The sequence below is a fragment of the Tetranychus urticae genome, chromosome 1 (assembly GCF_039701765.1).
Source record: "Tetranychus urticae isolate SD_2017Ah chromosome 1, NJAU_TeUrti_SD_1.0, whole genome shotgun sequence".
Lineage (NCBI taxonomy): Eukaryota > Metazoa > Arthropoda > Arachnida > Trombidiformes > Tetranychidae > Tetranychus > Tetranychus urticae.
Window position 1 is genome coordinate 8,829,867 of NC_142958.1, and position 14,927 is coordinate 8,844,793.

The 14,927-nt window shown below is 32.6% G+C and overlaps 5 protein-coding genes and 1 long non-coding RNA gene across 6 annotated transcripts; 4 read left to right on the plus strand and 2 right to left on the minus strand.

The window, feature by feature from the left end:
- Positions 1-84: 84 nt before the first annotated feature.
- On the plus strand, positions 85-887 carry LOC149094503 (uncharacterized). Its single transcript, XR_016201037.1, has 2 exons — positions 85-211; positions 274-887. It is a non-coding gene; the product is annotated as an uncharacterized LOC149094503 (long non-coding RNA).
- Positions 505-887, plus strand: Tim10 (translocase of inner membrane 10). Its single transcript, XM_089270293.1, has one exon. It carries the CDS (start codon positions 505-507, stop codon positions 808-810), a length of 306 nt encoding a protein of 101 aa, XP_089126419.1. The 3' UTR covers positions 811-887.
- Positions 876-2,901, minus strand: mRpL50 (mitochondrial ribosomal protein L50). The gene is made up of 3 exons (XM_015933141.3): positions 2,541-2,901; positions 2,340-2,487; positions 876-2,275 (listed from the first exon to the last, which is right to left on the minus strand). The coding sequence occupies exons 1-3, from the start codon at positions 2,816-2,818 to the stop codon at positions 1,955-1,957; spliced, it is 747 nt and encodes a 248-aa protein (XP_015788627.2). The 5' UTR covers positions 2,819-2,901; the 3' UTR covers positions 876-1,954.
- A 315-nt stretch (positions 2,902-3,216) lies between these two features.
- On the plus strand, positions 3,217-4,496 carry Ufd1 (ubiquitin fusion-degradation 1-like). Its single transcript, XM_015933248.3, has 2 exons — positions 3,217-3,875; positions 3,969-4,496. The coding sequence occupies exons 1-2, from the start codon at positions 3,293-3,295 to the stop codon at positions 4,313-4,315; spliced, it is 930 nt and encodes a 309-aa protein (XP_015788734.1). The 5' UTR covers positions 3,217-3,292; the 3' UTR covers positions 4,316-4,496.
- A 1,017-nt stretch (positions 4,497-5,513) lies between these two features.
- LOC107365537 (uncharacterized) lies at positions 5,514-10,899 on the plus strand. The gene is made up of 3 exons (XM_015933059.3): positions 5,514-6,260; positions 6,322-6,456; positions 9,942-10,899. Exons 1-3 carry the CDS (start codon positions 5,963-5,965, stop codon positions 10,541-10,543), a joined length of 1,035 nt encoding a protein of 344 aa, XP_015788545.2. The 5' UTR covers positions 5,514-5,962; the 3' UTR covers positions 10,544-10,899.
- On the minus strand, positions 10,862-14,322 carry LOC107365534 (histone-lysine N-methyltransferase EZH2). The gene is made up of 5 exons (XM_015933057.3): positions 14,217-14,322; positions 13,357-14,096; positions 13,212-13,302; positions 12,987-13,153; positions 10,862-12,923 (listed from the first exon to the last, which is right to left on the minus strand). The coding sequence occupies exons 2-5, from the start codon at positions 14,018-14,020 to the stop codon at positions 11,374-11,376; spliced, it is 2,472 nt and encodes an 823-aa protein (XP_015788543.2). The 5' UTR covers positions 14,021-14,096; positions 14,217-14,322; the 3' UTR covers positions 10,862-11,373.
- Positions 14,323-14,927: the final 605 nt, after the last annotated feature.

Here is a 14,927-nt window from a genome sequence, read left to right on the forward strand (position 1 = left end):
AACGGCTAACAATTGTTTACTTTTTACCAATACAATGTTCGATATATCGATGTTTGGGTTAAGCTGGTATATTATTGGTTTCACTTATCTTTAATGTAAACACGTTTTTCATAATTTGGTTTTTAGTTTTTTCTAATTAATTAACTCAGATCTAGTTAATTATTTATTGCTACATGACATATTCAGTAGTTAAAAAGGTTTCCATAGCTTGGTAAGTTTAATTGTTTGCAACTGTATTCAAATTGCTCATCTTCTCTTTTTTTAATATTACAGGGTTTGTTTTACTGTGTTGGGTTCGATATCTTATATAACGATTCGTAATCGAGCTTTTGAGTTACGTAAAGCCCACCATAGAGTGAAAACATCCGTTCATATTGATCCTGAAACCAGTTCTGAATCTGGTACAAGACCGTTATAACCAAAATCGCCCCTTAGTCTCATCTCATTTGTAGTTAAACCTTTAAGTATACTTTTGATCCTCTATCTGACCAGTTCTATTACTAGATGGCTGGCAAAATGGAACAACAAGTCAACCCTGCCTTAGCTCATCTCGATCCCTCTTTGGCTCAATTTGCCGAGGGTATGGAAATAGAAATCATTACTGACATGTTTCAACGCATGAATGCATCATGTATGAAAAAATGCATTTCACCCAAATATCGTGATGCTGAATTATCCAAAGGAGAATCTGTTTGCCTTGATAGATGTGTAGCCAAATTTGTAGATATTCATAGTAAGATTGGTAAAAAAGTAGCCGACTACACTCTTCAAGAGCAATCAGCAGCCAAACAAGCAAGCGAAGCTTCATAGTTGGATTGTGATTAAAATCTTTAGTTAAATTAGTTCTTCGTTTCATATCAATTAAATAAAGAGAATTTGATTCAAAATTTTTATTGGACAATGAATAATTTAAGCATTTATAAAAAGGCATGAAAGATGTAACGAAACGGTCCGCACAGAAATGAGATAATAAAAAATTCTAAAAATTGAATAGTCATACAACAATTTGGGCCTGACTATCGGCGTGGATTCAACTTTGATGTCATCATACGAGACATCATTTGAAAGAAAAAATCATCCGTGTTTTCTGCCCTGGAAGAACCTGGTTTGTCTGCAGGTGGAGGCCCAATGTATTTCAGGAGCTTAATCTGTGTACCATATAACCAAATTTTTGGTTCCGATGGCCTTCTAGGAATAAAAGTCAAATAGAAACACTCTGGTCTGGGATAAAGTTTATGTTCGTAATGAAGCATAACCATGTCATCAAAATCTTCAACCAATTCTCCTCTAAGGCAAGTTATGTATTCTCGACTTGACTTTCCATGGACCTCAACATATTTTGCTGATGATAATAAAGAGAACCACTTAAATCGCCAATTATCCTGTTCTCCATCCACAATAGAGATTGTTATTTGGCAAGGCTCAATACCTTTATCACAATTCATCAATTCTTGGTCAACTGGTTCAATCAAAATACAATTATCAGGAGAAACATAATCCTGAATGTTGAGTTCTGCTTCCTCATCCTCACCAAGCATTATACATTTTTCCAGAGAGCCATAAGTCACTTTCCAGGATGAAGAAAGAGATACTTTGATTAAATCACGAGAAGCAGCCATATTTAAAAAACATGAAAAATATAATCAAAGAGAAAAATAAACTAATGAAGTCAACGAGAGAGTGACACTTGTTAAATTTCACAACAACAATGAAGAGAAGCGGTTAAACTAAACCTTTAAATTTGTTTACGATGATCCTAGAAATGACTAATTCTGCCATCTTTGTGGGAAAATTTATATTAATGTTGTGAAAAAAATTTACTTTGTAAACAATACAATTTTATTAATACAAAATGCTAATATTTGTATATTAACTGTAAACAAAGATAGAGACAATGTCAGAAAACACTTACAATGGTATCTAATTGTTAACAGACTAATTAGCATAATCTAAATCATACATCAGGCCATTCAAATGGAACTTTAATATCTTCATATTTCTGTTTTCCTTTTATTCCAGTGACAACCATTGGATTGTTTGGAAATGCATCTTTACCATTGAAAAAAGTATCGGTTTCGGGATTAAAACGTATATACTGGTTGATTATGTTGAGATTAGGCGGCAATTCATTCTGACGTCGAGCAAGATCATCATAAGTTGTCAACCCTCTAACTGGTGTTCTATAAAATTCAACAACATCATTTACTGTTTTCATCAAATGCAAATCAGGACTAGGAATTTCGTGTTCGAGTTGTTTATCACATTCACTTAAGAACTGCAAAAGAATAAGAAAAGAACTATCAATATAAGACTATTAGCGCTTTATCCAGTTAACTTACACTAAATTTGGTGAACATATCATCAAGGGGTTGACTTAGCCAGTCATCATCGTTTTCGGTTTTCGGAGTAAAATAGGACATGTAAATATTCTTGATGCATTCAATAACATCTTCTCTGGGTGTATATGGTTTCATTTCTCTTGAATACCTGAGGATAAACAAAATTAGTCAGTTGAATTAAAGCCGCCAGAAAAAACATACCCTTGGTCCTTCAATGATTGAGCCATCCGGTTGAAAAGCTCGATTGAAGTATTCTTGGCTTGCTCAGGATCACTATTGAAATACTCATTTCTTTGATAGTATCGTCGTTTTACTGAAACTTCTTCTAATCCAGCGTATCTTACACGAGCCCAATCTTGCTTTTTGTTGGACAATTCTTTTTTTTCATTGCGTGAACCATCTTTGGCAACTGTAGCATATCTGAATAAAACGGAGTTCAGTGAGATATATCTTCGTGGTACCAAGTTGCTCAATGACATGATGAGCTAAAGAAAATAAAAGAAAGATTATCAATAATAATAATAAATTAATGTAAACAACACATTTTTAATGCCGAATTTTATGTTGAAAAGGTTTTCCAGATTATCCACCAGGTTCTCAGAGGAGCGAATTACAAAAAGAGTAACTACATTGAAAACACTTTAGTCTGTATTCAAGTCTAATAAATGAAATTCCTCTTTGCACTTTTACCAGTTTCAGCTTTTGAGCTCGCGATTTCTTCAATTTAAAGATTTAGCTCATCAGAATTTTCAGGTAAATCGTTAAATAAACTATAATCTAATTAACATAAATTTAAAAAGAAAACTTTATAATAGTCTGTTGAGTGCTCTGTAGGAGGCGTTACTGTATAATAACAAGCACTTTAAGCATTTGTTTTTGATTGTCATCTTAAAAGTATTCTTAAATTTTCTCATAAGCTGTTTCTTAATTTTCTATTTATATTGGTTACCACAATGTTTAATTTTAACATTAACGTGTTTAATGAACCTTTAAGACCGTTTAATACGGTCTACAAGTGCTTCTCTGTGTCCATGTTGCCAGGTAGTGAAAGGCAAGACGTTGAAAGAGGAGGAAAGATTATCATGCCACCGTCAGCTTTAGACCATTTAACTCGTTTAAACATTGTCTATCCAATGTTATTTAAATTAACAAATGTAGCAACCAATCGCATGACTCATAGTGGTGTTTTGGAATTCGTTGCTGACGAAGGTAAAGTTTACCTACCCTATTGGATGATGCGAAACTTACTACTCGATGAAGGATCTCTTATTCGTGTTGAATCAACCAGTCTGCCTGTCGCAACATTTTCCAAATTTCAGCCTCAGTCTGTTGATTTCTTGGACATTACCAATCCAAAAGCTGTCCTAGAAAATGCTCTTAGAAACTTTGCATGTTTGACTACTGGCGATGTTGTAGCAATTGTTTACAATGATAAAATTTTTGAATTATGTGTCCTCGAAACTAAACCTGGGCCAGCAGTTACTATTATTGAATGCGACATGAATGTAGAGTTTGCTCCTCCAGTTGGCTATAGAGGTAATATTGAACTTTCCTGATTCTTTACTTATGAAAATCTAATCAACTGTCTTGTATTAATCTAATCCTAATCTGTCCTTGTTTCTATTCCAGATCCTTCTGAAGTAGCCAATGAGAAGAACGATCTTGAAGACATTAATGCTATGATTGAAGACCAGGAAGATCAAGAACTGGCTGGAAAATATATTGACGCTTTCATTGCTTTTTCAGGAAAAGGCTGTAGATTAGATGGAAAACAGAAGGCGAGCTCTTCAACGACAGAAATTAAACCCAAAGTTCAAATTAGAAGAGGAATCCCTGACTATGACTTTCAATTAGGAACTCTTAAATTTAAGCGAAACGTTCGCAAAGAAGTTGATAACAAAGACAAAGAGAATCAAGCTGGAAAATCTTTCGAGGCGTTTACAGGAGAAGGAAAAACCTTAATCAAAAAGAAATAGGCTTAAATATTGTGTTTGTTTTGCATCTGTAAATTATGTTTCGCCTTTTTTTTGTAAATTTACTATCAAAATCATTTTCAACAATCAAGCCAATAAATTGCAGCAAGCTCTTTATCCCAATTTCAAAACAGTCGAATTGTTTCGAGTCCAAATTGAATATTAAATTGAATCGAAAATGAAATCTTTTGTAATCAATTTCTTTTATATCGTTATCACCTTCAATGATAATAACTCAGTTGCTTACCAACAGTCTATGTAAACATTAGTGCACTTGTGAAAAGTTATCACAATCACGTTACCAAGAAATTTACCAGAATAAAATTGATTATCATGCAACATCCTCATGTTGATTTGAAATCCCCCGTGTCCACCGATTCCTATATACATTGATAACAGGGTTTAAACGAAGCAAATAAAAGCAAGCAAAACAATTACATGTTATCATTGAATTTGATTAACAATCAACCTTTATAATTACCTAATATAACTCACATTTTGTTCGTCTTTTATATTTTCACTCTAATGTAACATCTCATCGTCATAACCATTGACGTTCAACTCTCTATCAACAATTTCAATTATCACATCAACATTTATGGTCAAAGGAAAGCTGGAGTAAATATAATGAAACTTAATCAGCCTTTAACAATAAACTCGAGACAATAAAATTCAAAGATAAAGTATCATCTTAATATAATCGCTAATCAATGTGTAAGGGTCACCATTGGAATCATTAACATCATTAGCTGAAGTCATTCCGGGTAATAATCATTAAAACCAAATTCAGCTGCAAAACTCAACTAAATATCATTGAGTGAACCATGAAATATGGAAAAGTAGACCAAATAATTAGAGATTTTTTCGTTGAAATTGATTGTAACTGATTGTGTTGAGTGAAAATAATGGCTAAAGATTGAACGAGCGTTTGAAGAGCGACAGAGGCATGAAGAAAGAATGAAAAGTAGAAAATGAAAACAGAGAAAAGACAGAGGCTGAAGAAGAATGGTTAATAGACAGAGAAAAGGTAATTGTTGGTGTTATAAATTAAGTAAATTAACTAACAATGGGCGGTTTTTTTAATGAGACTCCGCAATTGATCTCTATGGTATTTATCAATTCACTTTGATAACGATGAAAATGATTACAGCATTTTTAGTGTTCAGAATTGATTACGACTATTCTTGATTCAGTTCATTCATTCATTCATCATCGCCACCATTAAACAGTTCCAAAGAGTATTAATCATTCTCCGTAAATTAACCAATCTATTGATTATCTGGTTAACAGTCTTCACAGTTTTGCCTTTATTTGTTGTTATCTTCACTCTCTCTCTGTACATTTTACATTTTAACTCTTGTTGAGTCGCGATTAATCAATAATTAATACACTAATTACATCCAACATCTTAATTTCCTGGCAGCTTAAAAATTTATTGACATTTAACTAAAGTCTATTGACTTTACTGATGCAATTAACGTGTAAATAAACAGTTGAAACTAAATTGTAAAGCAAATTCATTTGCTACTGTTTCTTGTTTTCCCTTTTTGCCTTTCAACACATAATATTTTCCAGTATACATTACCATTGGTTACTATAAAATTTGTTGTTCTCGCCTTTCAATTGTAAACATTTCCAGAAACAACCAAAATGTTGTACAAATCATTTTTGACCATTTTAATTGTTTTAATTGACCAACTTAAAAATGGATTTACAAATTGTGTGCCAACACTTGATCATCGGATTAACCTGCGTCCACCAAATCCAGGAGATGAAGAACCGCTTAGGACAACAAGTGAATCCTACAATCCATTTATGAATAACAAAAATTTAAACGACACCATTGAAGCCTTTTCACCGTCTATGGACTATTATCCGCCCTGGTGTCCCGAATGCTGTGATGAAGATGAAGTATATTCCAAAAGCCTGAAAAAGTGTCTCGAAAAAAGTAAGCAAATGTCCAATAATAATTTCCTCAACAAAAATATAAACCTTTCTTTTCTCGCCAGGTTTCATTATGGACGAGTGTATTTCATCTGAACAGTGTGTTGTTCCCCAATCAACCTGCCATTTCAACGTGTGTCGGTGCACTGATTATTACTACGAATCTGGCAGATACAAGTGTATTCCAATTCATAATACAGGTAAGCTGTCGATCGATAACCAATTTTCCCTGAAGAACAACTTTAATCAATATTCTTGTTCTCACCGAGAAACATCAATATTAACAGTTGCCTTTATTGTTCATTTTTTGATACCATTTTCCACTTTAACCAATTGACAAAAAAAAAGAGCAAAAAGTGGCGATAAATCGATGAGTGTAATAATAGGAAGGAAAAGGTTCAATTCTTGAAATTGATTCAATCATCTGATTCAATTGTTTCTCGACAAATTTTTCTTGGCATAACTTTACGATCAGATTAACTGTTATGAAATTGAAAGATTAACAATCTTTTCAATCAATTATGATTTCCCTGTTTGTATCCATTTTGCTATTCCAAGCTTCTCAAATTGCCATTTTCATTTGGTCTCATTAAACCTGCAATTCACTGGAAATCAACTGATTAATGTGCAAGATAATCATATTTTAATTTTAAGCTTTTGTTTTAGTTTAACCATAGTTAACTGAATTGCCTTTAGTTAATTACTTTTCATGTGTTTTCATGCCTTCAACTTATCATCTCCTTTGATACAAACAAACAAATGCTATTTTCAGTTCCAGTTTCACCGTTATCAGGATCGTAGCCATTAACATTGCTACTAAATCAGGAAACTGTTTATGCTTTGATTGTGATCAATATTGAGAGGTTCAATGTTTAATATTAACAAATGATTGACAAATTATGCAAGAGAGTAATAAAAGAAAAAGTTGAATCAATTTACAAATCTGGAGCAAGTGTTTCAATTAAAGCGGTTGATAAAGCGAGTTAATCATTTATCAAAAGGTTCCAATATTGAATAAAATTATTCCGAGTTTTATTCTGAATCTGGCAATCTATCTTTAGTCGGAGTAGTTTGGAGAAAAGTCATTTTCTGGTAATTTCTTTTTATTGCTGTTCTTTGCTAATTGTGAGGATTGTCTTGAATTAGAAATGACAATTAAAAATGTCAATGTTGCTTCGATTGTCTATTTTTGGTCCAGTCGAACCGTCAGATGAACTTGCAATTAGCTAATTGAGTGATGTAATTATTTCACTATTCAACCTTGATTTTAATGTGTTAGAGTGTTAAGGTGATTCTTTTGGACTAAATTTATCAATGAATTTGCTTCTCATTGGTGAAGTCATTTTCACCTTCTCATGGAATCGTGAGGATGAATTTATTGGTTCAGTTAATGACTCCATTCCAATCAGTTCAAGTAACGATCATTCAAACTGATTTCAGTTGTAATTCAAATTTCTTTCAAGTTTGTCATTTTTTTCAAATTAAATGTCAATCAGAATCATTTTTTCATTCAACTTCAAGTTCAATCGAGGGTCATTTTCACTTTTAACTCTATTCTTAGTTTACATTATTGTAATGAGTTTCAGTGCACTGAAGAGATGACAAAATGTTAGTCACTTAAGTCATGAAAGTTTTCAAGGCTGTTCGTTGATTCAACTCGGTACAAGTCAGGATACAAACTAGATAGCATTTATGATCAACTAATCGTTGAACTATTGATATATTTGTTCCTTTCTAAAGTTCGGGTTTAAGTGCAGTTCGATTTTACTTGTTCAACTATTTCTGATAAAATTACAGTTTGGTAACCTTGAGCAAAGCTCAATTCACCGAAATGAATATTTCGGTTCAAACATATGAATGAAACTCAGCAAAATCAGTTTGCAACTCTTGATGTCATCATTTAACAGGGTTGTTAGCATTACCAGGGAATGTTTAAAATTTTGACTTCAATGAGCAAAATTGAGTTATTAAACTTTTACATTGTAATACTTCAAACCAATGACTACTTCACTTTCATCGACCCTAACTGAACAAAACTCTAAAAATGCTGTAAATTGGGTTTTCAAAAAAGTAATAATTTTCTCAAGATTTTCTCAATTCTTTTAAGAAAATAATTTCGGCCAAAAACTTGCTTTTAACTTCATCTTTATTAACGAACAAATCTCAACATAAATTCAAGTGATGTTCAGTTTTGTCGAATCGCAAAAATCTTGAAATCTCGTTTGAAATTCAGAGCCAACTTCTTTAGTTTAGATAAGGAATAAAAAATCAAGTTTCATGATTGTAATTAAAACTCAATATTTCAATGGTTAAAATAAAGCACTTGAAAGGTTAACACTTGATTGTGAGACTAACAAATAAACTTGGAATAAGTATCGAGTTTTATTGAGCAAAACAAAGATTAAGATTGAATGTTTTTATTCGTCGCCCATCAGATTATGGATTAGTTTCATTTTCATAAACACCCAACCCTTCAATGTTGGAATAACATATTGAAAGTGCAATTTTCTCCATTGATTGTAATAATGATTCAACTAATCATCGATAATTTCCTTTCCTCCCAACGATTAAGATTGCCGTTGTAGCTGTTAATTTGTTAGCTAAATCCCTTTGTTAGTTAATCTGACACATGATTAAGGTGGAAAGGATTAACTTTCAGATTTCACTGAAAATGGTAATCAACTTTCTCATTTGGTTCAATCAACTTGATGACAATGACCATTTAAATGTTTACATTGAAGGATCATTTGATTAACCATAAATAAATGTTGATACATTTTTACTTTTGTCACCAAAAAGGCAGACATTTTCAAGTAACGCTTTTTAGTTTATCAATTCATTGATCAACCAAATCATGTTTATCAGTGTTTATTGCCATTCATTACAGCTAATCTAATTGACCTTTGTAAATGGTGTTATTAATAGTTTACCATTAAAATTAACAGTCAATGGTGAATATAATCTGTTGATGTTGAATCAACTTTCCAATCGACAGGTAAAACTGATTGAACCTTCACAATATAAGATAATTTTGTTGTCACGTTGATGTTCAACTGCTGACAAAATTGACTCATTCAGTGATCAGATAACCATAATGATTGAAATCAAGTTATCAGTTTCTTCTTCTTCTGACTAACAATGAATATTCAATGAAAGGAACAGCTTGAATGGTTAAATGAATGAAAAACTGTTTCATTTGATAGTAAAATAATTACATTGCCTTTCTTAGCCATTGTTTAACCGGCATAATAATTGTAGCCATAATTGAACGTAAAATGTAATTATTGTAATTAAGATAATTTTCTAGTCAATTGTAGGAATTATTTCGAGGTTAGATTGGACGATTAGTTAAGTGTTTAAGGTTGAGAGACGAATGCTTTCAATTGTAATTTTCAAAATTGACCAGAAATGGTTTATTCTTGAGTCGATTCTCGATAAATCAAACAATATTAGATTAATGATGTTATAGTCGATCTACAGTTATAATGTATTTGAAAAGATAATCAAAGAAACTTATCTTATATCAATGTTGAAATAATCAGAAGTTAAAGTCAACATATTCAGTTACTGATCAAACCTTGAGTTGGTAAACACTGGACTGTTAATATTGATAATCAACTAATGATGAACCTTTTATTTAAAACCAATTTTCTCTAATTTTGATTCTTCTTCTTATTTCTTGTAGCAATTGAAATTTACAAGATAACAATGATTTTCGCTTCAAGTTGCCTTGCCTTGATTTTGTTGATCTTTTTGGCGTGTATCCTGCGTAAATCATATTGTCCAGCTGATTCAACTCACCAAGCAACTGGTCGATCCACAATGAATGATTTGTTTACAATTTATCCGGGAACAAGTGGTTCACCAAGTGACCTGTTTGGCAATTTAACACCAGCCGAGAAACCGCCGAGTTACAGTGAAACCATGAGAATGATTAATCAAGAAATTGGAACTCCTCCGCCAGCCTATCACAACATTTTTTACACTGAAGCATCTTCAACTGAAACCACATTACCAGTGATATCTCAATCAAGCAACAATATTATTAACAGTAATCATGTTAATTGTGAACAATCTTCATCCTCACCAACATCTATTACTTTAACACAATCTCATTCATCTACAAACAATGGTTTGCTGTTACCGGCAACAGCTTCAACAATTAATGCTCAAAATTGTAATTTGTATTCCTTAAGTCAATCCCGTGTCAATACAACTCCGTCAGCACCAAATATTGGCTTCTTTAACCAGGGCCAAGTGAATTCGGCATTTTCAAGTGATAGTTGACTTTTTATTTAACTATAATATTTACTTTAATTTTTTACCTCAAAATCTTTTAAACTCTTCTGTGTAAATTCAGTCATCAGCTTCATTTGGTGAATCAACAAAATATATATTTAAATATATATTCATTTTTATATCATATTCATGTGATATTAATGACGATGACAATAATTGTTATAAAATTGTTACAAGATTACTAATTGTGAATGTAGTGTCTACAATGTTATTAATCATGGACAACAAAATGAACCCAATGTTAAATATTTCTACTTTCTTGGAGTTATATTATTAAAAGAAACGGTTGTTTGAAAGAAATTGTAATTTTGTTAACAAGATGAAAAAAAAGGTTTTAATTTGAATTGTCATTTGTCATTATTTAAACAAAATGGCATTTGTCTCAGAACATTTCAAAAATGTTCCTCATTTTTTTCATAAATAATAAAAGGAAAGTTATACAGTCAAATAGAGATAGAAATAAAAATGAAATAATTCTGAACATGTAAAATCAGCGTGATTATCTTGAATCAAAATGATTATCCATTTGTTACATTGAAGTTTTGCTTTTGTTTGATTCCCTATGAAAAAAGAGTTGCTTTGTTTTGAGGTTTGTTGTGGTCCTAGAGGTTATAAATAATTCGTACACATTACAATTAAATGTAATTGTTAGGTTTGTTGCCATTTTATGAACACAAATATGAACTGGCAGTTTGAGAGATCACTTTTGAGTTTTTTTTAAAACAAACATCATCATGATTTACTTTAGCAGATTGAAGTAACTTTTTTCTTAATACTTGATTCTTTTTCTCTTTATGGTTGCAAGAATTTGTTTTAATTTACGCTAAAATAATATCACGTTCGATTCCAACGAATTTCAATTGTTCACTTAATCCATATCTGTAGTCAAAGAATAGTTCTTCTCCAGGTTCAATGTTTCTCCTGGCAAATATACCAATACGATGATCTCCATTGACCATCATTACTTTGGCAAAACAGTTAGGGTTTACTGAGTGATTAGCAAAGCGAATCTTATTTCCTTTTCGGGTAGCATCAACGACAAATTCATTATTTAAATTGAATAAGAAACTTCGATTATACTTGTCGTAAACTTTACCACGACGATCAGCCTCATCTTGAGATATAATTTCCCCACAATATTCGGAAATAAGTTCATTTTTGTGAGCTGAGTCTTTTAAAAAGATTCCCCAACCTTCAACGTCTGAGAAGGCAAGTAATAAGTGTTTCTTCATTCCTCGTTGAATTGAAACATTTTTACAAGAAATGTTTGGTTCGTCAAAAGAATCTGCTCCACAAGACTGGCACAAGTCTGGATCACATTCACGAATGGCATTGAAACAGGGACATTGTTTAGAATTACACTGGCCCTTACATCGGCATCCGGGAAACCGATTTGGACAGTCAAGACTACAATTACAATATTTTTCACAAAAGTTGTTTGTACTAACACATACACATCTGCTATCACATGATTGACCAGGATGATCACACGGAACGTAATTGTCCACATTCACATGGGGTCGACCATTCTTGGTAAATGATCGACGAGATGTTTTATTTCTATGGTAAAGTGAATTACTCCTCTTTTTCTTCTTTTTTGGAGTTGTGGTTGTCTCTTTGGAAACCTCGTCAACAACGAACTCTTCCCATTCCTGTTGAGCAAAAAGATACACTTGAGCGCAAGTTTTTGTAAATATGGCCTCAGCTATAGCACAGTAGTTTTTATAATAAGCATTCCATAAAGCACGGAACAATGATTTTTCGGACCCAGTCCAACTACCCATATCAATAGGAGAATCATCAAGATCTGAGCAATTGTTCACCGCTGTCGATTCACTTTTCATAGACTCTTCCACACTGTCTTCTTCTTTGCCGTTGGTCTTTCCGTTGGTCTTTCCGTTGGTCTTTCCATTGGCATTTCCATTGGTCTGTCCGTTTGTATAACCCTCAGAGTTAGTTGTATTTCCATTCACTTGAACTGAGTTGTTCTTATCGCACTCGTCTTTGCCGTTTAAATCTTGACCTTCACTAGATAGTGAAGAATAGCTTGGAGCTCGTAGCCTTCTAGTTTCACTACTCGATCTAGAAGTTAGGATATGATTTGGACCTTTTCTCATTTTAATCGAAGCAGAGCTATCATTGCTATCTTCGCTGCTAGCATCATTACCACTACTTCCATTGGATTCAACAGAAAAAACCTTCTTAACTATCGGTCTTTCGGGTAGCTCTTGTTTCCTAGCTTCCTCCTCGGATTCTTGCTTGATTTTTATTTTGACAGACTCGAAATGTAAATAACAATCATCTCCACAGGGAGTCGTGTCGGGTTTCATCTTAGTATAACGACATCTTGGTTTAACAGATCCTACCTCTATTTAAATATTGAGATAAGAATTAATTAATCGGTTAAGATTTAGAGTTTACCAAGACTTACGGTGTGTAAAACAATCATATTTATAACAACGGCGACAAAAAAGTGTATGGAAAGAATGCATAGTTTGCTCCCGTGACGTAGAAACAGCATTTGGACCATCAATGTTGGGAGTAGTTTCTAATGGCATAATACGAATACGATCTTTTCTTCTCATGATATCAAGATACCTAAAGTAAAAGAAAATTATTAGTTCAAAATTCATAATAAATCAGCTATTTCACTTACTTTAAACGGAGCTCCTCGGGTGAGCCTCTTTCAGGGAATGCAAAGGAAATAGCTTCAAATACTTTGAAAGGTGGATATTCTTTTTCCTTTTCTGAAAATAAAAATATCATGAGTATGGCAGAGATCATTCAATAGGAGAACATACCTGCTAAAGTAGATGGCTTAAGTGAGCGAACTTCTTTCAGAAGTGGTTCCAGGAGTTCAACCTGATCCATTTTTTGAGATAAATTATCAACTAACTCGAAAAACGGTTCATCTTCAAAATTATTAGTCTCTCCATCTCCATGCACTTTACCGTTATAGTTGTTCAAAAGATCAACTATAAAATTATTTTCATTGTCGATAACTTCATCACCGAGATAAGGAATATTATGAAGCTCCTGCTCATCTGCCACAAGGTAGTTTTGCTGGATTGGAGCCCATATAAACATGGTAGGAATTTGTTTGACAAAATGCATTTGCTTAATAAATACATTTGTCTTTTTTCCATCACTAAAATCAACCAGCATTGTTTTTGCTATCATAGAAGGATTTTCATAAGTAGAAAACTTGTAATTAACTGAAACAGATTGAGGAGGATGCGATGCATGTAAACGTTTCAGTTCTTTCCGATTATTAATATAGCAATTTTTAATCACATCTTTCCTTCTGTACCGCGTTCTACTTCTTGTTTTGGTCCATTCAGAACGAATGAATCGCTGGAGTTCGGTGGCAAGAAGAGTCAAGTCTGGATCTCCATTAGAAATAGTCTCCAATAAAACGACAGAGGAGTTGCTTGAATCATCGGATTTATCTACAAGCTCTTGCATAGCGAGATACAATAGAAAACTAGAATGATATTCAAATAGTTTGAACGAATAAAATCATGAGGTTGGATTTTTAAGCCTGTATTTTAAATAAAGAGAAAATAGATAATGGAAAAAAACCAGGAATGAGAATCTCATAATTACGATATAAACACCAATAATTTAAATTGAAAGGAGCTTGATTAAACTTTAAACTTACCAAAATAGCTTCAAGGCACAATAATAGAAATATTAAATTGATGATCAATTTAAAATCACAGTATAAAATTAGATTACAATACAATCAAACAAAAGCTAGACAAAAAAGATGGAATAAATCATTATCTTTTAGCAATGGTGATACGACTAGAAACCGGATCGAATCTAGGAGTCAATACGGTTAAACACAATTATGTACTTGGCTTCGCATCTAATTAAATAGCACAATCAGAAACTGTGGTTAGAAAATTCTGATCGAGACAGAACTGTAAAATTCGAAGATCGCTAAAGTATGAAATTTAAATGCTTGAAATCGTAGAACAAATCGGGATTTTCAATCTCCAATTCCTGAAGTAACCAAGATTGGTTACTTTCTTTTCCTCTGACCAGTTAACCGATTACCAGTAACCAAAATATCTCTAGGTATATTCGATGGAAATTCGTTAGATGGCAGCACTAAACTTCGCTTTTCCATGGGCTTAATGAACACCAAATAAACTTGACGATGTAAACTTCAGTCTAGTCAACATTGAAATTGAGATTCAGACTTTATGGAACTGTCAATATTTTCAATTCAGAAAGTTGTGACTTCGAACTTGAGCTCTTCAAATGGCATGCTAATGTTTTTTGATAGATTTTTCAACTTCAACAAATGATATCTGTATCCTGATTTGATTGATAATATCCGATACTTTGCCCAGCTGATGTAACT

Bases quoted from the DNA above. Each gene is read 5' to 3' on its own strand.
- Tim10 (XM_089270293.1), top strand. From the start codon at position 505: ATGGCTGGCAAAATGGAACAACAAGTCAACCCTGCCTTAGCTCATCTC.
- mRpL50 (XM_015933141.3), bottom strand. From the start codon at position 2,818: ATGTCATTGAGCAACTTGGTACCACGAAGATATATCTCACTGAACTCC. The intron at 2,488-2,540 runs GTATGTTTTTTC...GTTTATCCTCAG, and splicing joins CAATCATTGAAGGACCAAGG to GTATTCAAGAGAAATGAAAC. The intron at 2,276-2,339 runs GTAAGTTAACTG...ATTCTTTTGCAG, and splicing joins ATATGTTCACCAAATTTAGT to TTCTTAAGTGAATGTGATAA.
- Ufd1 (XM_015933248.3), top strand. From the start codon at position 3,293: ATGTTTAATTTTAACATTAACGTGTTTAATGAACCTTTAAGACCGTTT. The intron at 3,876-3,968 runs GTAATATTGAAC...TTTCTATTCCAG, and splicing joins TCCTCCAGTTGGCTATAGAG to ATCCTTCTGAAGTAGCCAAT.
- LOC107365537 (XM_015933059.3), top strand. From the start codon at position 5,963: ATGTTGTACAAATCATTTTTGACCATTTTAATTGTTTTAATTGACCAA. The intron at 6,261-6,321 runs GTAAGCAAATGT...TTTTCTCGCCAG, and splicing joins GAAAAAGTGTCTCGAAAAAA to GTTTCATTATGGACGAGTGT. The intron at 6,457-9,941 runs GTAAGCTGTCGA...TATTTCTTGTAG, and splicing joins TATTCCAATTCATAATACAG to CAATTGAAATTTACAAGATA.
- LOC107365534 (XM_015933057.3), bottom strand. From the start codon at position 14,020: ATGCAAGAGCTTGTAGATAAATCCGATGATTCAAGCAACTCCTCTGTC. The intron at 13,154-13,211 runs GTAAGTGAAATA...CTTTTACTTTAG, and splicing joins CCCGAGGAGCTCCGTTTAAA to GTATCTTGATATCATGAGAA. The intron at 12,924-12,986 runs GTAAGTCTTGGT...ATATTTAAATAG, and splicing joins ATATGATTGTTTTACACACC to AGGTAGGATCTGTTAAACCA.